This window comes from Bombina bombina, chromosome 1, assembly GCF_027579735.1.
Source record: "Bombina bombina isolate aBomBom1 chromosome 1, aBomBom1.pri, whole genome shotgun sequence".
In the NCBI taxonomy this organism is placed as follows: domain Eukaryota; kingdom Metazoa; phylum Chordata; class Amphibia; order Anura; family Bombinatoridae; genus Bombina; species Bombina bombina.
In genome coordinates this window covers 1,108,569,122-1,108,595,370 of record NC_069499.1, presented here as the reverse complement: position 1 = coordinate 1,108,595,370, position 26,249 = coordinate 1,108,569,122, and the positions used below count along the sequence as shown (strand labels likewise).

The window sequence follows — 26,249 nt, the reverse complement described above, 5'->3', positions numbered from 1 at the left end:
GGTGTATTGGGTGGGTTTTATTTTTAGGTTATTTTAGGTTAGCCTGCAATGCCCATTCAAATGCCCTTTTCAGGGCAATGGGGAGCTTAGGTTTTTTTAGTTAGGCTTTTATTTGGGGGGTTGATTGTGTGGGTGGTGGGTTTTACTGTTGGGGGGGTGTTTGTATTTTTTTACAGGTAAAAGAGCTGATTTCTTTGGGCCAATGCCCAAGGGCTATTGGTAGTTTAATTTAGTTTAGGCTAGGTTTTTTTATTTTGGGTAGGCTTTTTTTTATTTTGAAAGGGCTATTAGATTAGGTGGAATTAGTTTAAAGATCTTGTAATTTGTTTTTTTATTTTCTGTAAGTTAGTGGGGTTTTTTTTGTAATTTAGCTAATTTTATTACATTTAGTTAATTGTATTTAATTTAGTTAATTTTATTTAATTGTAGTGTAGTGTTAGGTGTTAGTGTAACTTAGGTTAGGTTTTATTTTACAGGTAAATTTGTATTTATTTTAGCTAGGTAGTTATTAAATAGTTAATAACTATTTAGTAACTATTCTACCTAGTTAAAATAAATACAAACTTGCCTGTAAAATAAAAATAAACCCTAAGATAGATACAATGTAACTGTTAGTTATATTGTAGCTAGCTTAGGTTTTATTTTACAGGTAAGTATTTAGTTTTAAATGTGAATAATTTAGGTAATGATAGTAATTTTTATTTAGATTTATTTTAATTATATTTAAGTTAGGGGGTGTTAGGGTTAGACTTAGATTTAGGGGTTAATAAATTTAATGTAGTGGCAGCGACGTTGGGGGCGGCAGATTAGGGGTTAATAAATGTAGTTAGGTGGCGGCGATGTTAGGGACAGCAGATTAGGAGTTAATAATATTTAACTAGTGTTTGCGATGCAGGAGTGTGGCTGTTTAGGGGTTAATATGTTTATTATAGTGGCGGCCGGAGCGGAAGATTAGGGGTTAATAATTTTATTTTAGTGTTTGCAATGCAGGAGGGCCTCGGTTTAGGGGTTAATATGTAGTTTATGGGTGTTAGTGTACTTTTTAACACTTTAGTTATGAGTTTTATGCTACAGCATTGTAGTGTAAAACTCATAACTAATGATTTTAAAATGTGGTATCTTGACAAGATAAGGTGTACCGCTCACTTTTTGGCCTCCCAAGACAAGCTCGTAATACCGGCGCTATGGAATTCCCATAAAAAAAAGACTATACGCAATTTGCGTAAATTGATTAGCGGTAAGGCCAAAAAAGCGTGCTGTGCCCCTAAATCTGCAAGACTCGTAATACCAGCGGGAGAAAAAAAACAAAATTTATGCTTACCTGATAAATTTATTTCTCCTGTAGTGTGGTCAGTCCACGGGTCATCATTACTTCTGGGATATTATCTCCTCCCCTACAGGAAGTGCAAGAGGATTCACCCAGCAGAGCTGCTATATAGCTCCTCCCCCCTACGTCACCTCCAGTCATTCGACCAAAGGACCAACGAGAAAGGAGAAGCCGAAGGGTGTAGTGGTGACTGGAGTATAATCCAAAATTTTTTTTAGCCTGCCATAAAAAACAGGGCGGGCCGTGGACTGACCACACTACAGGAGAAATGAATTTATCAGGTAAGCATAAATTTTGTTTTCTCCTGTTAAGTGTGGTCAGTCCACGGGTCATCATTACTTCTGGGATACCAATACCAAAGCAAAAGTACACAGATGACGGGAGGGACAGGCAGGCTCTTTATACGGAGGGAACCACTGCCTGAAGAACCTTTCTCCCAAAAACAGCCTCCGAAGAAGCAAAAGTGTCAAATTTGTAAAATTTGGAAAAAGTATGAAGAGAAGACCAAGTTGCAGCCTTGCAAATCTGTTCAACAGAAGCCTCATTCTTAAAGGCCCAAGTGGAAGCCACAGCTCTAGTAGAATGAGCTGTAATTCTTTCAGGAGGCTGCTGTCCAGCAGTCTCATAGGCTAATCGTATTATGCTACAAAGCCAAAAAGAGAGAGAGGTAGCCGAAGCTTTTTGACCTCTCCTCTGACCAGAATAAACGACAAACAGGGAAGACGTTTGACGAAAATCCTTAGTTGCCTGTAGATAAAATTTCAGGGCACGGACTACATCTAGATTGTGTAGCAGACGTTCCTTCTTCGAGGAAGGATTAGGACACAAAGATGGAACAACAATCTCTTGATTGATATTCCTGTTAGTGACCACCTTAGGTAGGAACCCAGGTTTAGTACACAGAACTACCTTGTCTGAATGAAAAATCAGATAAGGAGAATCACAATGTAAGGCAGATAACTCAGAAACTCTTCGAGCCGAGGAAATAGCCATTAAAAACAGAACTTTCCAAGATAACAACTTGATATCAATGGAATGAAGGGGTTCAAACGAAACACCTTGTAAAACATTAAGAACTAAGTTCAAACTCCATGGCGGAGCAACAGTTTTAAACACAGGCTTGATCCTAGCTAAAGCCTGACAAAAAGCTTGAACGTCCGGAACTTCTGACAGACGTTTGTGTAAAAGAATCGACAGAGCTGAAATCTGTCCCTTTAAAGAACTAGCAGATAACCCCTTTTCTAAACCTTCTTGTAGAAAAGACAATATCCTTGGAATCCTAACCTTACTCCATGAGTAACTCTTGGATTCGCACCAATATAAGTATTTACGCCATATTTTATGGTAAATCCTTCTGGTAACAGGCTTCCTAGCCTGTATTAAGGTATCAATAACTGGCTCAGAAAAACCACGTTTTGATAAAATCAAGCGTTCAATTTCCAAGCAGTCAGCTTCAGAGAAGTTAGATTTTGATGTTTGAATGGACCCTGGATCAGAAGGTCCTGTTTCAGAGGTAGAGACCAAGGCGGACAGGATGACATGTCCACTAGATCTGCATACCAAGTCCTGCGTGGCCATGCAGGTGCTATTAGAATCACTGATGCTCTCTCCTGTTTGATTCTGGCAATCAATCGAGGAAGCATCGGGAAGGGTGGAAACACATAAGCCATCCCGAAGGTCCAAGGTGCTGTCAAAGCATCTATCAGAACCGCTCCCGGATCCCTGGATCTGGACCCGTAGCGAGGAAGCTTGGCGTTCTGACGAGACGCCATGAGATCTATCTCTGGTTTGCCCCAACGTCGAAGTATCTGGGCAAAGACCTCCGGATGAAGTTCCCACTCCCCCGGATGAAAAGTCTGACGACTTAAGAAATCCGCCTCCCAGTTCTCCACTCCCGGGATGTGGATTGCAGACAGGTGGCAAGAGTGAGACTCTGCCCAGCGAATTATCTTTGATACTTCCATCATTGCTAGGGAGCTTCTTGTCCCTCCCTGATGGTTGATGTAAGCTACAGTCGTGATGTTGTCCGACTGAAACCTGATGAACCCCCGAGTTGTTAACTGGGGCCAAGCCAGAAGGGCATTGAGAACTGCTCTCAATTCCAGAATGTTTATTGGAAGGAGACTCTCCTCCTGATTCCATAGTCCCTGAGCCTTCAGAGAATTCCAGACAGCACCCCAACCTAGAAGGCTGGCGTCTGTTGTTACAATTGTCCAGTCTGGCCTGCTGAATGGCATTCCCCTGGACAGGTGTGGCCGATAAAGCCACCATAGAAGAGAATTTCTGGTCTCTTGATTCAGATTCAGAGTGGGGGACAAATCTTAGTAATCCCCATTCCACTGACTTAGCATGCACAATTGCAGCGGTCTGAGATGTAGGCGTGCAAAAGGTACTATGTCCATTGCCGCTACCATTAAGCCGATCACCTCCATGCATTGAGCTACTGACGGGTGTTGAATGGAATGAAGGACCCGGCATGCATTTTGAAGCTTTGTTAACCTGTCTTCTGTCAGGTAAATCTTCATTTCTACAGAATCTATCAGAGTCCCCAAGAAGGGAACTCTTGTGAGTGGAAAGAGAGAACTCTTCTTTTCGTTCACCTTCCATCCATGCGACCTTAGAAATGCCAGTACTAACTCTGTATGAGACTTGGCAGTTTGAAAGCTTGAAGCTTGTATCAGAATGTCGTCTAGGTACGGAGCTACCGAAATTCCTCGCGGTCTTAGTACCGCCAGAAGAGTACCCAGAACCTTTGTGAAGATTCTTGGAGCTGTAGCCAATCCGAATGGAAGAGCTACAAACTGGTAATGCCTGTCTAGAAAGGCAAACCTTAGATACCGGTAATGATTTCTGTGAATCGGTATGTGAAGGTAAGCATCCTTTAAATCCACTGTGGTCATGTACTGACCCTCTTGGATCATGGGCAAAATTGTTCGAATCGTTTCCATCTTGAACGATGGAACTCTTAGGAATTTGTTTAGGATCTTTAAATCCAAGATTGGCCTGAAAGTTCCCTCTTTTTTGGGAACTACAAACAGATTTGAGTAAAACCCTTGTCCTTGTTCCGACCGCGGAACTGGATGGATCACTCCCATTAATAAAAGATCTTGTACGCAGCGTAGGAACGCTTCTTTCTTTATTTGGTTTGTTGACAACCTTGACAGATGAAATCTCCCTCTTGGGGGAGAGGATTTGAAGTCCAGAAGGTATCCCTGAGATATGATCTCTAACGCCCAGGGATCCTGAACATCTCTTGCCCAAGCCTGGGCGAAGAGAGAAAGTCTGCCCCCTACTAGATCCGGTCCCGGATCGGGGGCCCTCGATTCATGCTGTCTTAGGGGCAGCAGCAGGTTTCCTGGCCTGCTTGCCCTTGTTCCAGGACTGGTTAGGTTTCCAGCCTTGTCTGTAGCGAGCAACAGCTCCTTCCTGTTTTGGTGCAGAGGAAGTTGATGCTGTTCCTGCTTTAAAATTACGAAAGGAACGAAAATTAGACTGTCTAGCCCTAGGTTTGGCTTTGTCCTGAGGCAGGGCATGGCCTTTACCTCCTGTAATGTCAGCGATAATCTCCTTCAAACCGGGCCCGAATAAGGTCTGCCCTTTGAAAGGTATATTAAGCAATTTAGATTTAGAAGTAACATCAGCTGACCAGGATTTTAGCCACAGCGCTCTGCGTGCCTGAATGGCAAATCCGGAATTCTTAGCCGTAAGTTTAGTTAAATGTACTACGGCATCTGAAATAAATGAGTTAGCTAACTTAAGGGTTCTAAGTTTGACACACTAGCAATTAACTAGCAACTTGGAAATGCTTTTTCAAGTAATTTACAATAATATGAAAACGAACTGTGCCTATAAGAAGCACAGAAAAAAATTATGACAGTTGAAAATAATTAAGTTATAGCATCAAATCTTTGTAAGAAATATACAATTTTAGCAAAGGATTGTTCCCATTAGCAAAGGATAACTAACCCTGGCAGCAGAAAAAATACACAAATAAACGTTTTTTATCACAGTCAACTACACTCTTCACAGCTCTGCTGTGATGATTACCTCCCTCAAAAAAGGCTTTGGAGATCCCTGAGTTCTGTAGAGATGAACCGGATCATGCAGGAAGAAAATGAACCTCTGACTGAGTTTTTTGATGCGTAGTAAAAGCACCAAAAATGGCCCCTCCCCCTCACACATAACAGTGAGAGAGATCAGTGAACTGCTTAATTTAAACAAAACTATTGTCAAGTGGAAAAAATAGTGCCCAAAACATTTTTTCACCCAGTACCTCAGAGAAATAAACGTTTTTACATGCCAGCAAAACAACGTTTAACCTCAATAAATTAATTGTTATTTAAAACCTATTGCAAGTCCCTGCAAATTAGGTTAAGTCTATGCATACAGTATAAATCCAGTGAAGTACCATTCCCCAGAATACTGAAGTGTAAAATATACATACATGACAGCCTGATACCAGCTACATCTACTGCATTTAAGGCTGAGTTTACATTATAACGGTATGGCAGGATTTTCTCATCAACTCCATGTCAGAAAATAACAAACTGCTACATACCTCTTTGCAGATTAATCTGCCCGCTGTCCCCTGATCTGAAGTTTACCTCTCCTCAGATGGCCGAGAAACAGCAATATGATCTTAACTACTCCGGCTAAAATCATAGAAAAAACTCAGGTAGATTCTTCTTCAAATTCTACCAGAGAATGAATAACACACTCCGGTGCTATTATAAAATAACAAACTTTTGATTGAAGGTAATAAACTAATTAAATCACCACAGTCCTCTCACACATCCTATCTATTCGTTGGGTGCAAGAGAATGACTGGAGGTGACGTAGGGGGGAGGAGCTATATAGCAGCTCTGCTGGGTGAATCCTCTTGCACTTCCTGTAGGGGAGGAGATAATATCCCAGAAGTAATGATGACCCGTGGACTGACCACACTTAACAGGAGAAAGCAGCATTATGAGGCTTAACGCTGCTTTTTTACTCATAACGAAAGACTCGTAATCTAGCCGTAAGTGTTTGCGTGTTAAAAGACACATATACTAGAATAAATAGGCAGATTTGTTGCACAGTGATTATCAGTAAAGGGACATTTTATGTGCTTGTGTATTAACCTATTTAAAGGGACACTCAAGCCAAAATTAAACTTTCATGCTTCAGATAGAGCAGCAATTTTAAACAACTTTCCAATTTACTTCCATTAAAAAAAAGTGCAGTCTTTTTATATTTAAACTTTGAGTCACCAGCTCCTATTGAGCATGTGCAAGAATTTATAGACTAAAACATGTATGCATTTGTGATTGGCTGATGGCTGTCACATGGTACTTGTATGCATTTGTGATTGGCTGATGGCTGTCACATGGTACAGGGGGAGTGGAAATAGACATAACTTTTAAAATTGTGAAAAAAAGTCTACTATTCATTTAAAGTTCAGACTAAGTGCTTTCGCATTGTCTTATTATCTTGCATTTGTTGATTATGAAAATCTACTGTGTTGACTGGTCCTTTAACAAAATAAATAAATAAATAAATAGCTCACTTTCCACAGGCGCATGTTCCCGTATCTCAGTTTTCGTTTGTCCGGCCTGGAACCCATGGCACAGTACACATTGCATGTGGACGCAGTCTTGGCAGATCAGAATCACTGGAGGTATCAGGGTGGAAAATGGATCCAGTGTGGAAAAGCTGAGGGCAACATGCCAGGTACCAGAATGAAATGGAGAGGAGGAAAGGGGGTACAGAGAAAAGGAAAGGCAACTAAGAGAACAACATGTATAGAGAAGGAAGCGATTGGTTTGAGAGAGAAGGCAAAATAGAATAAAGAAAAAGGTTAAGACAGAAAGAGGGAGAAAAGGTGAATAAAGAGCTAAATATGGGGAACTGGTAGAGATTGATAAGTAACAGAAGTGTGAGACAGTTTGAAAAAAGGTGAAATAGGAACAAAAGATGATTTAGGACTAGTAGAGACAAAGGAGAATATAGACTGTGAATTTCCATTGGACCTTTCCATAACCATTAATTTCTCTTTTTACTGTAAACTATGCTTTGAACTTCACCAATTCCCCCTATTCTGATCAGGCAACCGAAGTTATCAGCACCCTGATTCCCCCAATACTGGAGCCCACTGGATGAGACAAGAGGTGACATTCAGCAAACTCAAACTCACCAACAACAAGGGGTCATCCAACAACACATCTCAGGTATGTAAAGAAGAGAGTGACTCATACTACTACATATTTACCTGAAGGTGATAATAGATGTTCCTACTAGTTACCTATAGAAGGGCTTTACTACAAATGTAACACGTAGATGATGGAAATTAGTGACTAATAACACCACAACTGGTCAAGAGGTTAACTAATACCACTACTAACACCCAACTGGGAAAGAGTTAATAATGTGACACATGTATGGAGGAGTGGTGACTAATAATACTACATAGGTACCTGGGGAGGGGGTAATTAACAGTACTATACAACTTTACTGAATTAGTATCTAATATGGTGATAGTTGTAATTAGGTGAAGTCATAATTAAAGGGACACTAAACCCACATTTTTGTATTTCATGATTCAGATAGAGCAGCAATTTTAAGCAACTTTCTAATTTACTCCTATTATAAGTTTTTCTTCGTTCTCTTGGTATCTTTATTTAAAAAGCAGTAATGTAAAGCTTAGGAGCTGGCTAATTTTAGGTTCAGCACGCTGGATAGCGCTTGTTTATTGCTGACTACATTCAGCCAACCAATAAGCAAGCGTAACCCAGGTTCTGAACCAAAAATGGGTCTGCTCCTAAGCTTTACATTCCTGCTTTTCAAATAAAGATAGAAAGAGAACAAAGAAAAACTGATAATAGGATTAAAGTAGAAAGTTGCTTAAAATTGCTGCTCTATCTGAATAATGAAAGAAAAAATGTTGGGTTTAATATCCCTTTAACCCCTTCATCCAATCCGATGTATATATACATTGTGGGGTACTTTGGCTATCATACCGCACAACGTATATATTCGTTGTCGCTTCAAGATGCTCCAGCACTCTCTGCTGTTAAGTTACAGCCGAGAGCTGGAGCTTCTAAAGCTTCAGGCATCTCCCGCATATGGAGCTGGAGCGCAATCGGTGCTTCGCCTCCATATGAGGACAGATGCCTGATCGTTACAGCCGGTGACACTGTGTGTGTCACCATTTCTAACAATCTTCTGCTGGTGCAGGCGGGAGGCCGACCCAGCAGGGGAGGCAGGAGGGAGCGGGAGGAAGTGGGAGGAGCCTTATGCTATGGAAAAAAAAGGGACAGGGAGGGATGGGGCAGCTACACTACAGAAAAGGGGATCTGGGGACCCTCAAATAAAGATCACAGATGGGGGGAGGTGGGGGTTACACTACGCTACAGAAATTATTAAAAAAAATGATAAAAAAATGTATATAAAATAACATTTTTTATAGATACTGTCAGACAGCTGGCAATACCTAAGATGGCGCAGGAGGTGGGATTGCACGCAAGCACAAAATAGTGAACAAACTAAAGATTGAATAAACAATCTTAAAGAATACACATAAAGCACTCAATGCAGACACCAAGAGGTTAAATCGAGTATATATGAATCCAAACGGGAAAATAAACCAAGAGGGATTTACACTGATTATCAAGTTAAAATATAACTTTTATTAAACGCAATGAAATGGGAATTTAAAATACTGGGATGTGCAATTAAAATAAAAGCTGAGAAGGATTATATTTAAGATAACTCAGATTGAGTACCCAACGAGGAGTATGTAATAAGTGTGTAAACAAGTATCAGTGTGATCTGAACTTGGATTTTCCATTTTTTTAATGTTTTGATCTACAATAAAGGCTCATTTTTTTAATCTTATGAATATGTGATCAATATAGATCTGGAGGTGTAGAAATACCTGCTTTATATATATACTGCATAAAAAATGTAGTGACCAGTGTAAAATTATCAGTTTCTAGTTTTAAGTATGTGTTTGAGTAAAATTAATATTTTTGTTTTATTCTATAAACTACGGACAACATTTCTCCAAAATACTAATAAAAATATTGTCATTTAGAGCATTTACTTGCCGAAAATGACAACTGATTAAAATAACAAAAAAGATACAGTGTTTTCAAGACCTTGATTATTGCAAAGAAAACAAGTAAAATAAATCTGCCCGATTCCAGATCATCTTCTCTGATGAGTACAATTGTCAAATTTGCCCAACGGTTAGACGGAGACCTGGAAAGGCCTACAAGCCACAGTGTCTTGCATCAACTATGACATTTTGTGGAGGATCGGTAATGATCTGGGGGTGCTTCAGCAAGGCTGGAATTGGGTAAATTTATCTCTGTGAAGGACGCATGAATCAAACCACGTACAAGGTTACCCTGGAAGAAAACTTGCTTCATTCTGCTCTGACAATATTCCTTAACGCTGAGGATTGTTTTTTTTCCAGCAGGACAATGCTCCATGCCACACAGCCAGGTCAATCAAGGTGTGAATCAAGACCCTGTCATGGGCAGCCCAATCTGAAGACCTGAACCCCATTGAAAACCTCTGGAATGGGATCAAGAGAAAGATGGATAGTCACATATTTTGCGCCAGGAGTGGCATAGAGTCACATAACAGCAGTGTGAAATACTGGTGGAGAACATGCCAAGATGCATGAAAGCTGTGAATGAAAATCAGGGTTATTCCACCAAATATTGATTTCTCAACTCCTGCTAAGTTAAACATTAGTATTGTGTTGTTTTAAAATTAGTATCAACTTCTTTGAAAACACTGCATCTTTGTTATTTTGACCAACGGTCATTTTCTGCAAATAAATGCTCTAAATAACAATATTTTTATTTGGAATTTGGGAGAATTGTTGTCAATAGTTTATAGAATAAAACCAAAATGTTCATTTTACTCACATACATACCTATAAATAGTAAAATCAGAGAAACCGGTCATTTTGCAGTGGTCTCTTCCTTTTAGTATCTCTTTTTCCCAGGGACAGTCTACACAAAAATTGTTATTGTTTAAAAAAGATAGATAACGCTTTTATAACCCATTCCCCAGCTTTGCACAACCAACATGGTTATATTAATATACTTTATAACATTTAAACCTTTAAATGTCTGCCTGTTTTAAAGGCTCTATTGACAGCCTCTTAATGCTTTTGTATTTGCTTTTCATTACAGGATAGTGGGCCATATAGATAACAATGTGTTCACGCCCGGGAAGTTATTTAAAGGGACAGTCTACACCAGAATTGTTATTGTTTTAAAAGATAGATAATCCCTTTATTACCCATTCAATAGTTTTTCATAACCAACACAGTTACAGTATATTAATACACTTTTTACCTCTGTGATTATCTTGTATTAGTGTGACCATATTGCTGCTTTTAACCCTTTAAGTGCTAAGCACTTTCCCACCTGGGTGCTAAGCTGATTTGAAGAATTTTTAAAAATATTTTTTAACTTTCTTTTTGTCTTTCAGATCCCCAAGACTAATACCATTGGAAAGGTTAGGCGATTACCTTTCCAACAGTAGGTCTTGGGGGTCTTTAGCGGCTTAGATGCCTGAGATACAGGCTTCTAAGCAGCATGCCCCCTTTCCCTATACTTGTTATTGTATTTTATTAATAAAGTTGTGCAGTGACATCATCTCATCTCTGCGCGTGACGTCACCACGTAAAACGTGAAGCCCCGGCGATGCCTGTCACTCACTATTCAGGCCCGATCGCCGGGGTGGGAGCCCCCAGATCTCCCTCAAGGTGGGAGAGTGCTAGTGACGGCTCTGAGCCGTCGTTAGCACCAGAGTGGGAAACTCTGTGACGGCTCGGAGCCGTCGTTAGCACTCAAGGAGTTAAAAGGGACTCATATGAAAAATACATATGTCAGGTTTCTTATACAACACATTTCTTTAAACAGCACAGAAAACAGCCTTGACATATGTATTTTTCATATGTGTCTCTTTTTAAAGCGGCAATATGGTCACCCTAACTTTTATCTAAGCCTCTACAGACTGTCCCCTTATTTCAGTTCTATTGATAGACTTGCATTTTATCCAATAAGTGCTTACTCCTAGGTAACTCCACGTGTGTGAGCACAGTGTTAACCTTTATGACTCACATGAACTAACACCCTCTAGTGGTGAAAAACTGTCAAAATTCATTCAGCTTAGAGGCGGCCTTCAAGATCTAAGAAATTAGCATATGAACCTCCTAGGTTTAGCTTTCAACTAAGAATACCAAGAGAACAAAGCAAAATTGGTTATAAAAGTAAATTGGAAAGTTGTTTAAAATGACATGCCCTGTCTGAATCACAAAATTTTATTTTGGATTAGACTGTCCCTTTAAGAGTTAGCACAACACAGTACTAAATGCAACTCAAAAGATTTAGTCACAGTCATGTGATCAGGGGGCTGTCAGAAGATGCTTAGATACAAGGTAATCACAGAGGTAAAAAGTATATTAATATAACTGTGTTAGTTGTGCAAAACTGGGGAATGGGTAATAAAGGGATTATCTATCTTTTATTTTAACAATGAAAATTCTATTGTAGACTGTCCCTTTAAAGCGACAGTAAACACCTTGTACATTTCCGATGTCTTGCAATAGAATACCATATTAGCCGTCAAACCTTTTTATTTAAAAACAAAATAACATTGTGTTTGCTTCAATTGTTGTTTAATACCCACACTGCATAAAAGACTTGTCTTATATGGAAAAGCCAATCCAGGCATGAATCGGGAGAAGACAAGGTTAGCTACCGTCATAATGTTAGTATAGAGTGCATTGCTTTGCAGTTTTTATCTGCCAAAACAAATTAGGGACAGATACGTAGTAGGGTTAACCTTGAGAAATCAGCAGGGTGCATTTCAAGCTCTGATAATGACAAAATCCACTATTTTCAAATCTAAATTGCATGAAAAGGGGTCAAAATAAATAATTGGTAGTGAGAAAGATGAGGCGCTGGAGAATTGACCCTGCTAGACTAATGTATTCCCCTCTAAGAAAACAGTGGTTGATATGTAGTGAATGTAGTCCAGCGCTAGATTAGCACGGGTAGAGTATTTAGTTAAATTCTATAATTCGAATATATTGTATTTTGTGATTGGATAAATGTTTAATGTATGTACTGCAATGTTGTTATTATATATTTATTGTAGGTAATCCTAAGTATTTATCAACATTCAGTTAATAAAAAGATATAAACAGGTATATACAACTGATATATATAAACTTGTTGTCTAATGTGAACTTCTTATCTATATATATATAAAAACTAATAAAACATTTGTATAATTAGACAGAAATTTAATAACTTGTTAAAAGCATACATAAAATAAAAAGGGACGTCTCCCTTATAACATCGATTTCATCAGAGAAAACAATTGAATAACTGTAGTATATATTTCAGCTATTTGATAATCAGGTACCTGTTATATAGTGTAACAAATGATAATGTCCAGAAATTGGATTAAAAAAACTTAAAGATCCAAACGAGATGACCTCCCCGCTATTGTGGCGGGTGTGTGTTACCGGTCCGTTAGTGAGAGACTGGTATTTAAAAATATGTCATGTGACTTTTCCTACGTCACGTCACACTTGTGATCGTAGCTGTTTCAATATAGTTGTAATGTGACCAGTGATCCTTGATATTCTGTCAAGTGCTTATTATGTTGCAATTTTTTTAAACTTTAATCTGTATGTGTAATACACCTTCTGATACACATACAGATTAAAGTTTAAAAAAATTGCAACATAATAAGCACTTGACAGAATATCAAGGATCACTGGTCACATTACAACTATATTGAAACAGCTACGATCACAAGTGTGACGTGACGTAGGAAAAGTCACATGACATATTTTTAAATACCAGTCTCTCACTAACGGACCGGTAACACACACCCGCCACAATAGCGGGGAGGTCATCTCGTTTGGATCTTTAAGTTTTTTTAATCCAATTTCTGGACATTATCATTTGTTACACTATATAACAGGTACCTGATTATCAAATAGCTGAAATATATACTACAGTTATTCAATTGTTTTCTCTGATGAAATCGATGTTATAAGGGAGACGTCCCTTTTTATTTTATGTATGCTTTTAACAAGTTATTAAATTTCTGTCTAATTATACAAATGTTTTATTAGTTTTTATATATATAGATAAGAAGTTCACATTAGACAACAAGTTTATATATATCAGTTGTATATACCTGTTTATATCTTTTTATTAACTGAATGTTGATAAATACTTAGGATTACCTACAATAAATATATAATAACAACATTGCAGTACATACATTAAACATTTATCCAATCACAAAATACAATATATTCGAATTATAGAATTTAACTAAATACTCTACCCGTGCTAATCTAGCGCTGGACTACATTCACTACATGTCAAAATAAATAATGACAGTATACTGCAAACATTTTTTACAATGTCTAATTAAAAATGGTATATCAAAATCTTAAGGTGTTTATTGTCCCTTTAAGGTGGCAAGTAATATGAGTTGATTAGTATTATAACACATTTTTCAAGTGTTGGGACACAGGTAGTACCTGGGAGGTGAGAAAAGCATTGTAACACAGGCAGCATCTGGAAGATAATGAGTAATATGAACATATTCATAGGAGGTAACTAGTAATGAGGCAGTTGAGAGAAGTTTAAAAAAATAGTAGATCTGTACAGGGAGTGCAGAATTATTAGGCAAATGAGTATTTTGACCACATCATCCTCTTTATGCATGTTGTCTTACTCCAAGCTGTATAGGCTCGAAAGCCTACTACCAATTAACCATATTAGGTGATGTGCATCTCTGTAATGAGAAGGGGTGTGGTCTAATGACATCAACACCCTATATCAGGTGTGCATAATTATTAGGCAACTTCCTTTCCTTTGGCAAAATGGGTCAAAAGAAGGACTTGACAGGCTCAGAAAAGTAAAAAATAGTGAGATATCTTGCAGAGGGATGCAGCACTCTTAAAATTGCAACACTTCTGAAGCGTGATCATCGAACAATCAAGCGTTTCATTCAAAATAGTCAACAGGGTTGCAAGAAGCGTGTGGAAAAACCAAGGCACAAAATAACTGCCCATGAACTGAGAAAAGTCAAGCGTGCAGCTGCCAAGATGCCACTTGCCACCAGTTTGGCCATATTTCAGAGTTGCAACATCACTGGAGTGCCCAAAAGCACAAGGTGTGCAATACTCAGAGACATGGCCAAGGTAAGAAAGGCTGAAAGACGACCACCACTGAACAAGACACACAAGCTGAAACGTCAAGACTGGGCCAAGAAATATCTCAAGACTGATTTTTCTAAGGTTTTATGGACTGATGAAATGAGAGTGAGTCTTGATGGGCCAGATGGATGGGCCTGTGGCTGGATTGGTAAAGGGCAGAGAGCTCCAGTCCGACTCAGACGCCAGCAAGGTGGAGGTGGAGTACTGGTTTGGGCTGGTATCATCAAAGATGAGCTTGTGGGGCCTTTTCGGGTTGAGGATGGAGTCAAGCTCAACTCCCAGTCCTACTGCCAGTTTCTGGAAGACACCTTCTTCAAGCAGTGGTACAGGAAGAAGTCTGCATCCTTCAAGAAAAACATGATTTTCATGCAGGACAATGCTCCATCACACGCGTCCAAGTACTCCACAGCGTGGCTGGCAAGAAAGGGTATAAAAGAAGAAAATCTAATGACATGGCCTCCTTGTTCACCTGATCTGAACCCCATTGAGAACCTGTGGTCCATTATCAAATGTGAGATTTACAAGGAGGGAAAACAGTACACCTCTCTGAACAGTGTCTGGGAGGCTTTGGTTGCTGCTGCACGCAATGTTGATGGTGAACAGATCAAAACACTGACAGAATCCATGGATGGCAGGCTTTTGAGTGTCCTTGCAAAGAAAGGTGGCTATATTGGTCACTGATTTGTTTTTGTTTTTGAATGTCAGAAATGTATATTTGTGAATGTTGAGATGTTATATTGGTTTCACTGGTAAAAATAAATAATTGAAATGGGTATATATTTGTTTTTTGTTAAGTTGCCTAATAATTATGCACAGTAATAGTCACCTGCACACACAGATATCCCCCTAAAATAGCTATAACTAAAAACAAACTAAAAACTACTTCCAAAACTATTCAGCTTTGATATTAATGAGTTTTTTGGGTTCATTGAGAACATGGTTGTTGTTCAATAATAAAATTAATCCTCAAAAATACAACTTGCCTAATAATTCTGCACTCCCTGTATATTACTGGGAAATTTTGTCACATAATGCCACTGGGCATGTTTTATAATAAAAAAAGATACATGATGTGATGGACTGCCTGGTACCCCGAATGAGTACCTCCGTCAGAACACTTCCCTTGTCCTGGACATCCCTTTATCCAGAGCAATAGCTCCTGGTATCTCCCTTTGACCGCAGTCTAAAGTTATATAGGTGAATAGAACTAAGGCAACACTCAGGGGTCTGAACACAAAAATTAATACTTTATTTAAAAGCAGCACACATATTTATACACCATGGCATTCCAGAGTCACACAGCTTCAGGTTACAGAGGGCATTGGTTAAACAGTAAAGCAAACATATGAACAATACATCAAACCTCTAACAATTGTCTATTCACAGGTAAAACAGATTAACATATCAAGTTAATTAACTGGGTAGGTAAGTTTACTCAGACAATCTGATTTTGGGCAGTCTAGTTAACATAATCACACAGGAACACAATCAGTTTACCCAGACAGACTCCTGAGACACAATCAGATCAGAAACGTAAATAAAATACATCTTATTACAAAATATAAAAACAGCTCTTATTAACTATTAAGTCCTTTATGCCCACTTGGTTTATAGAGTCACACTTGCTCCCACAAGGGGCACTCACACCCTGTACCCATCCTGTATTTATGGATACAGGGTGACATGGACATAAGACAGAGTTATGAAAGTACATGGGGTGACCAGCATATAAAACTCCACATTCCCATGCAGTCTCTGGGTATCCTTAAGCCCATGTACCTCCTGCCCAAAGAATGTTCCATAACAGGCCCTCAGATCTTGGTGACTCATGTTACATATCTCCCCCTTCGGAAGGAGACTAACACAGGAGGAGACCCCAGACGGGTTGACTTCGAAGTTAGTCTGTAGATCCATTCCCCCAAAGCCCGTATCCACATAGTACCCCAAACAAAGTGTCCCAAACAAAGCATCACTCACCCGGCCGACCTCTGCCTCTCTCATAGAACATACCCGCTGCTGGGGAGAAGTGCCAACTGTCCCTTCTCCCTGAAGTCCTTTTAGTCACTGGAGAGAAGACAGGGTGGCTGGGCTCACTCCAACATGCTGTTGCGGATCTGGGCCAACTGCCCAGCATCCCTGGAGAATACAGGTGGAGACTGTAGTCCCATCCACTTGTACTGGATAGGAATCTGCCATTGCTTGCAGAGAGAGGCGTACATCTCTCGGTCCCAATGCCAGCTCCTTTTCCGGGATTGCTGCATGCTCCTCCGGTCCCTCTACCAGCATGAGGCTGTCATTCCTGTTTTCTGGGACACCGGTTAATATTGGGCAGAGGCCAACAACACTCTACCCTGTTGCCTTCTCTTCTGCTGTGTAATCTGCATCTGACACCTCAGAGAAAAAATCAATTAGATCCACAATCTCTGGGTCCAGCTGGGGAGATAACAGGGTGACTAGGGTACCCATGCCAAGGGGTTGGGGATCTGGGCAGACTTCCCCGTATCCTTGCACTCCACGTGTGGAGACTACTGTCTTATCCACACCTCCCGGACTAACATCCATGGATATGAAGTCCACTAGATCCGCTGCCTCTGAAGTAAGTAAAGGACCACTTTCCAGCAGTTCTAGGTAATCCACCTCAAGGTACCATTACTTATAGATAAGCCATGTCAGGTCAGGCTCTAAGGCAAGTGCTTCTGATGGCTGTAACAGCTGCTGCCTCTTGCTTTGAATGTCCCAAAATCGATATCCCTCGGGACTGCCAAAGTCAACTTTCTCCTCAAATGCTTCCCATAATAAGCCGGGACTACCAAAGTCAACTTTCTCCTCAAATGCTTCCCATAATAAACCGGGGCCACCAAAGTCATCACCTTCCGGGGAATAGTGCATTTCTACCCTTGACTGCCACCTGTCTGCAAACCTATATAACGCTCTGTACCGATCCTCGAGCTCAACCTCTCTTTGCACCAGACACTTCAGTTCGGCTATCCCCTCTCCTGTGGGTTGTCCTCTCAGTAAGCAGAGCCGCAAGTTTACCTGGTCCCCGAAGCACTGTTCTGGGGAGGGCAGGACTTTGCCTCTGCAGCCATACCAATTCTCCAGTGCATCTTCCCACATCTCTAGCCAAATCAGGGCTCTCCATTCCAGGCACATCTCCTCTGGAACTGGCCCTCCTAAAACAGCAATGGCGACTTTGACTTTCTGCCCGAAGTCCTATATCGGAACTTCCCATTTAGAGCTATCTGATCCCAGCATCTCAGCTGTACGAATATTCCGATACCTGGTGATCTGCTTCATCACTTCGGCATTCGTTACCCGGACTGCTGCTTCGGATGTGTTGGCTCTGTAGATTGACAACCTTTTCTGCACTCTGTTGTGGAATTTTTCCTCTACATCATCCATAATCATCTGGCTGTGATCCTTCACTGGCTGATATCTTTGTAGTGCTGCTTAGAGACTGATAGCTAGGCAGCACATCCCTCCAACCCAGCTTGTCCTGTGCAGAAACAGGTTCATCAAGGTGGGTCAACACTTGCTGCATTCGCCATAGGAGCTCCGCTTCCATAGCTGCGGGTGACAGTGCCTCTCCTCCTCTGTCAGCAGGACAAGAAATCAATCCCAGCACTTGCCACCAAATGTGATGGACCGCCTGGTACCCCGAATGAGTACCTCCGTCAGAACACTTCCCTTGTCCTGGACATCCCTTTATCCAGAGCAATAGCTCCTGGTATCTCCCTTTGACCGCAGTCTAAAGTTATATAGGTGAACAGAACTGAGGCAACAATCAGTTGTCTGAACACAAAAATGAATACTTTATTTAAAAGCAGCACACATATTTATACACCATGGCATTCCAGAGTCACAGAGCGTCAGGTTACAGAGGGCATTGGTTAAACAGTAAAGCAAACATATGAACAATACATCAAACCTCTAACAATTGTCTATTCACAGGTAAAACAGATTAACATATCAAGTTAATTAACTGGGGAGGTAAGTTTACTCAGACAATCTGATTTTGGGCAGTCTAGTTAACATAATCACACAGGAACACAATCAGTTTACCCAGACAGACTCCTGAGACACAATCAGATCAGAAACGTAAATAAAATACATCTTATTACAAAATATAAAAACAGCTCTTATTAACTATTAAGTCCTTTATGCCCACTTGGTTTATAGAGTCACACTTGCTCCCAAAAGGGGCACTCACACCCTGTACCCATCCTGTATTTATGGATACAGGGTGACATGGACATAAGACAGAGTTATGAAAGTACATGGGGTGTCCAGCATATAAAATTCCACATTTCCATGCAGTCTCTGGGTATCCTTAAGCCCATGTACCTCCTGCCCAAAGAATGTTCTATAACAGGCCCTCAGATCTTGGTGACTCACGTCACACATGACTATAGCTAGCAGGTACCTTAAAGCAAAATCACAGTTCTAACAATAATGTATGTAATACTAAGCCAAATATTCCAAGGTAAAATACTTTAACAATAATGTTTTCCTTCTGTATCCTCAGATGCTGGTGTTACAATCGCTCCACAAGTACCAGCCACGACTCCATTTAACACAGATAAAGGACACAGGGTCTCCTGAGGTCCACAACTTCAGCTTTCCAGAGACACAGTTTATTGCAGTGACTGCCTATCAGAATGCAGATGTGAGTACTCGTTACCCAAAACAGATGCATACGTTTTGCGTATCATAATTACATGCCATGTATTGTGCAGCAATATTAATACATATCACATCTGTTCCATGCAGATCACACAGCTGAAAATTGATCACAATCCATTTGCTAAAGGATTCCGCGATCACTGTGATATGCAAGTATCTATGGGATTAACAGGGTTAGTAGTGATCTATTGATTGAGACATTATGCGCTGGGAATGCATGAGTACAAGTATTACACTAGCATAGAAAGCCTTCATTGTTAAATATTCATTTAATACATGTTCTAAAACATTTTAAAAAAAAATATTCATGAAAATAGGCCAATTGAAGTGTAAATATGACATTCTGCTGCTTAATCGTTTCTTTTAAAAAACTACTCAATTATTCTTCAATTAATTCAGTGGCTAGACAAGAGGAAAATTTCTTGTGTGTATGTATATATATATATATATATATATATATATATATATAGACACTCACCGGCCACTTTATTAGGTACACCTTGCTAGTACCGGGTTGGACCCCCTTTTGCCTTCAGAACTGCCTTAATTCTTTGTGCCATAGATTCAACAAGGTGTTGGAAACATTCTTCAGATATTTTGGTCCATATTGACATGATAGCATCACGCAGTTGCTGCAGATTTGTTGGCTGCACATCCATGATGCAAATCTCCCTCAACCACATCCCAAAGGTGCTCTATTGGATTGAGATCTGGTGACTGTGGAGGGCTTTGGAGTACAGTGAACTCATTGTCATGTTCAAGAAACCAGTTTGAGATGATTTGAGCTTCGTGACATGGTGCATTATCCTGCTGGAAGTAGCCATCAGATGGGTAAACTGTAGTCCTGAAGGGATGGACATGGTCAGCAACAATATTCAGGTGGGCCGTGGCATTTAAACAATGCTCAATTGGTACTAAGGGGCCCAAAGTGTGCCAAGAAAATATCCCCCACATTACTGTAGCCTTTCTATCATCTCAAACCAGTCTGCCCATTCTCCTCTGACATCAAGAAGGCATTTTTATCCATACAAATGCTGCTCACTGGATATTTTCTCTTTTTCGGACCATTCTCTGTAAACCCTAGAGATGGTTGTGCGTGAAAATCCCAGTAGATCAGCAGTTTTTGAAATACTCAGATCAGCCCATCTGGCACCAACCACCATGCCACGTTCAAAGTCCCTTAAATCCCCTTTCATCCCCATACTGATGCTCAGTTTGAACTTCAGCATATCGTCTTCACCACGTCTAGATGCCTAAATGCATTGAGTTGCTGCCATGTGATTGGCTGATTAGCAATTTGTGTTACCAAGCAATTAAACAGGTATAACTAATAAAGTGGCTGGTGAGTGTATATACATATACACAAACACACACACATATACATATATATATATATATATATATATATATATATATATATATATATATATATATATATATATATATAAAGAATACAATTTGTGAAAATTTGTGTAAACAAAAAGCTTTTTTTTCTGTCTATAAGAAAATAAGCTAACTCTTAATATGTAGTAAGAAAAGTGTAGATTATGTTCTCCCTTGTATGTGGCTGACAATAAAAGAAAGAAAACATTTTAAACTTTATAATTAAATATATTCCCCATAAATATCCTCATTATTAGCGACCACAGGACTGGAATACAAATAAACACAATGGCCTAGATTTGGAGTTTTGTCGGTAACGACCCGCGTAGCTAACGCCGGCTTTTTTCTGGCCGCACCATAAAAATAACTCTGGTATTGAGAGTCCACATAAAGGCTGCGTTAAGCTCCAAAAAAGGAGCGTAGAGCATTTTTAACGCAGCTTCAACTCTCGATACCAGAGTTGCTTACGCAAGCGGCCAGCCTCAAAAACGTGCTCGTGCACGATTCCCCCATAGAAAACAATGGGGCTGTTTGAGCTGAAAAAAAACCTAACACCTGCAAAAAAGCCGTGTTCAGCTCCTAACGCAGCCCCATTGTTTGCTATGCGGAAACACTTCCTACGTCTGCAACTAACACCCTAACATGTACCCCGAGTCTAAACACCCCTAACCTTACACTTATTAACCCCTAATCTGCCGCCCCCGCTATCGCTGACCCCTGCATATTATTATTAACCCCTAATCTTCCGCTCCGTAAACCGCCGCTACTTACATTATCCCTATGTACCCCTAATCTGCTGCCCCTAACACCGCCGACCCCTATATTATATTTATTAACCCCTAATCTGCCCCCCACAACGTCGCCTCCACCTGCTTACACTTATTAACCCCTAATCTCCCGAGCGGACTGCACCGCTATTATAATAAAGTTATTAACCCCTAATCCGCCTCACTAACCCTATAATAAATAGTATTAACCCCTAATCTGCCCTCCCTAACATCGCCGACACCTAACTTCAATTATTAACCCCTAATCTGCCGACCGGAGCTCACCGCTATTCTAATAAATGTATTAACCCCTAAAGCTAAGTCTAACCCTAACACTAACACCCCCCTAAATTAAATATAATTTTAATCTAACGAAATTAATTAACTCTTATTAAATAAATTATTCCTATTTAAAGATGAATACTTACCTGTAAAATAAATCCTAATATAGCTACAATATAAATTATAATTACATTGTAGCTATTTTAGGATTAATATTTATTTCACAGGCAACTTTGTAATTATTTTAACCAGGTACAATAGCTATTTAATAGTTAAGAACTATTTAATAGCTAAAATAGTTAAAATAATTACAAATTTACCTGTAAAATAAATCCTAACCTAAGTTACAATTAAACCTACCACTACACTATCAATAAATTAATTAAATAAAATACCTATAATTATCTACAATTAAACCTAACACTACACTATCAATAAATAAATTAAATACAATACCTACAAATAACTACAATGAAATAAACTATTTAAAGTACAAAAAATAAAAAAGAACTAAGTTACAAAAAATAAAAAAATATTTACAAACATAAGAAAAATATTACAACAATTTTAAACTAATTACACCTACTCTAAGCCCCCTAATAAAATAACAAAGCCCCCCAAAATAAAAAAATGCCCTACCCTATTCTAAATGACTAAAGTTCAAAGCTCTTTTACCTTACCAGCCCTGAACAGGGCCCTTTGCGGGGCATGCCCCAAGAAGTTCAGCTCTTTTGCCTGTAAAAAAAAAACACACAATACCCCCCCCAACATTACAACCCACCACCCACATACCCCTAATCTAACCCAAACCCCCCTTAAATAAACCTAACACTAAGCCCCTGAAGATCTTCCTACCTTATCTTCACCATACCAGGTTCACCGATCGATCCAGAAGAGCTCCTCCGATGTCCTGATCCAAGCCCAAGCGGGGGGCTGAAGAGGTCCATGATCCGGCTGAAGTCATCATCCAAGCGGGAGCTGAAGAGGTCCATGATCCGGCTGAAGTCTTCATCCAAGCGGGGCAGAAGAGGTCTTCCATCCGATTGAAGTCTTCATCCAAGCGGGATCTTCTATGGTCATCCATCCGGAGCGGAGCGGCAGGATCCTGAAGACCTCCGGCGCGGAACATCCATCCTGGCCGACGACTGAACGACGAATGACGGTTCCTTTAAATGACGTCATCCAAGATGGCGTCCCTCGAATTCCGATTGGCTGATAGGATTCTATCAGCCAATCGGAATTAAGGTAGGAATATTCTGATTGGCTGATGGAATCAGCCAATCAGAATCAAGTTCAATCCGATTGTTTAAGTTTAAAATTGTTGTAATATTTTTCTTATGTTTGTAAATATTTTTTTATTTTTTGTAACTTAGTTCTTTTTTATTTTTTGTACTTTAGATAGTTTATTTCATTTTAGTTATTTGTAGGTATTGTATTTAATTTATTTATTGATAGTGTAGTGTTAGGTTTAATTGTAGATAATTATAGGTATTTAATTTAATTAATTTATTGATAGTGTAGTGGTAGGTTTAATTGTAACTTAGGTTAGGATTTATTTTACAGGTAAATTTGTAATTATTTTAACTATTTTAGCTATTAAATAGTTCTTAACTATTAAATAGCTATTGTACCTGGTTAAAATAATTACAAAGTTGCCTGTAAAATAAATATTAATCCTAAAATAGCTACAATGTAATTATAATTTATATTGTAGCTATATTAGGATTTATTTTACAGGTAAGTATTTATCTTTAAATAGGAATCATTTATTTAATAAGAGTTAATTAATTTTGTTAGTTAGTTAGTGTTAGGGTTAGACTTAGCTTTAGGGGTTAATACATTTATTAGAATAGCGGTGAGCTCCGGTCGGCAGATTAGGGGTTAATAATTGAAGTTAGGTGTTGGCGATGTTAGGGAGGGCAGATTAGGGGTTAATACTATTTATTATAGGGTTAGGGAGGCGGATTAGGGGTTAATAACTTTATTATAGTAGCGCTCAGGTCCGCTCGGCAGATTAGGGGTTAATAAGTGTAGGCAGGTGGAGGCGACGTTGAGGGGGGCAGATTAGGGGTTAATAAATATAATATAGGGGTCGGCGGTGTTAGGGGCAGCAGATTAGGGGTACATAAGTATAACGTAGGTGGCGGCGCTTTGCGGTCGGCAGATTAGGGGTTAATAAGTGTAAGTAGCTGGCGGCGACATTGTGGGGGGCATGTTAGGGGTTAATAAATATAATACAGGGGTCGGCGGTGTTAGGGGCAGCAGATTAGGGGTACATAGGGATAACTTAGCTGGCGGAGCTTTGCGGTCGGCAGATTAGGGGTTAAAAAAATTTAATCGAGTGTCGGCGATGTGGGGGGACCTCGGTTTAGGGGTACATAGGTAGTTTATGGGTGTTAGTGTACTTTAGAGTACAGTAGTTAAGAGCTTTATGAACCGGCGTTAGCCCAAAAAGCTCTTAACTACTGACTTTTTTCCTGCGGCTGGAGTTTTGTCGTTAGATGTCTAACGCTCACTTCAGACACGACTCTAAATACCGGAGTTAGAAAGATCCCATTGAAAAGATAGGATACGCAATTGACGTAAGGGGATCTGCGGTATGGAAAAGTCGCGGCTGAAAAGTGAGCGTTAGACCCTTCTTTGAGTGACTCCAAATACCGGAGTTAGCCTAAAACCAGCGTTAGGAGCCTCTAACGCTGGTTTTCACGGCTAACGCCAAACTCCAAATCTAGGCCAATGTATGCTTACCTGATAAATGTATTGATTTCATAATGGTATAAATCATCACATATATATTTTCTGTCCACCAGGAGGAGGCAAAACACCCCTACATTGAAGAGCTTTACTCAACCTAGTTGTGAGATGGCTTCCTCAGTTATACATATGGCAAAACAGAGTAGGAACACTAAAAAAAAATTGTCCCAGGGGATACACTGGCATAGCTATGCAGATTAAGACTATAGGAGGAATTTATATAATCAAGTAGATCTTCCTTTAGTCCAGAGACCTGAACTGCACTACAATGCAAGGGGAGGGAGCGTCTATGGCACAACTGAGTGTGTAAAACACCTGAAGGGTGAGAAAAACAAGACACTAGCAGTCAAATTACACACAACTTGCATTTAACACGGAAACAGAACATGCTCTGAAATGTAAGAGAATGTTCGCACCATCTCCACAATGCTCAGAAAAAAATAAGTTTCCAGTAGTTATGATGACCACTACTGAAGGAAAATGTCTGTAATACAATAGACAGTGCCCATTTTTTTCAATTGTTGTTGAAGTTCCTAAATTAGGCCTAGTTTCCATTGAAGTGGTAAAATTTGGAAACTGGTGGTAAAAACATTTATCTCCATTAAAGTATATGGAGAATTTTTTTTGTTACCAACAGTTTTCAAACCACCACAACGGAAACTAGGCTTAGTGTGCAATACCCTCAAGTCTTGTTGAATCTTAGTGTTGAGAATAGTCAGTGGGCTGTAGAAGGGGACATTTCAACTCACCTACAGCACCTTCCTCTGCCTTGCATCATGGCAGCCGCAAACCTCATCAAGTAGAGGGCCCATCTAAGTAAGTGCAAGCACAATTCCAAGGCTCTAGGAAGGTATAGCACACTGTAGACAATTAGATAAATCTGCATTTTGCCTGAGGGTCTGTGATAGCTTCACACTGGGAGATTTCTCACAGCTCAGCTGAAATCCTTTATCAACACCTCTTTCCAGGAGACATGTTTAAGGGGGGAAATCAGTCTCAGATTGGTTAGAGAACCCCTATCAATTAACTTGATGACAGGGGACTTCAGAATTTCACCTATTCCATGCTGGAGGGAAAACATTACTGGAGAATGCTGGAACTCGAGGTGGTATAAAGCTCAGCAAAGTAGAGGTGTTTTGCCTCCTGCTTAAGGACAGGAAGCATATCACATATGTGATGATTCATGGACTCTCCTCCTCATTTGAAAGCAAATGTTTCTTTTCACTGATAATTAAATGTCAATATCATTTTCCAAATACAGTAGGTAAAACTATTTGTTTGCTATATTTGTTGTGTCTGAAATATAGGAAAACAAACACAAAAAAGCAAGTTGTATAGTATTGTTTCCAGTAGCAGTTCAGGCTACACCCAAACATGAAGCATAGTGTTGGTCATCATTAGAAAGTCTATGTAGAAGAGCCAGATTAAAGACGATTTACTAACAAAGGGATTGATCACTATTTTTCAGAAAAAACAATTTATCTACAAAAATCTCCATAGACGTTAATTATGTTTCTCTTGTAAGGTGTATCCAGTCCACGGGTTCATCCATTACTTGTGGGATATTCTCCTTCCCAACAGGAAGTTGCAAGAGGACACCAACAGCAGAGCTGTCTATATAGCTCCTCCCCTAACTGCCACTCCCAGTCATTCTCTTGCAACTCTCGACAAGATAGGAAGTATCAAGAGATATGTGGTGACTTAGTGTAGTTTTTACCTTCAATCAAGAGTTTGTTAATTTTTAAACGGTACCGGCGTCCTACTGTTTTACTCGCAGTTAGAAAGAAGAATCTGCCTGGAGGTT

The 26,249-nt window shown here is 39.6% G+C and overlaps 1 protein-coding gene across 1 annotated transcript in view; it reads left to right on the top strand.

The window, feature by feature from the left end:
• The window catches only part of TBX21 (T-box transcription factor 21), a 117,653-nt gene that overhangs the window by 60,850 nt on the left and 30,554 nt on the right, over positions 1-26,249 (top strand). Inside the window, exons 2-5 of the mRNA XM_053697631.1 lie at positions 6,882-7,036; positions 7,412-7,533; positions 19,102-19,242; positions 19,347-19,432. Coding sequence (XP_053553606.1) covers positions 6,882-7,036; positions 7,412-7,533; positions 19,102-19,242; positions 19,347-19,432 — 504 coding nt within the window. The remainder of the gene's footprint in view (positions 1-6,881; positions 7,037-7,411; positions 7,534-19,101; positions 19,243-19,346; positions 19,433-26,249) is intronic.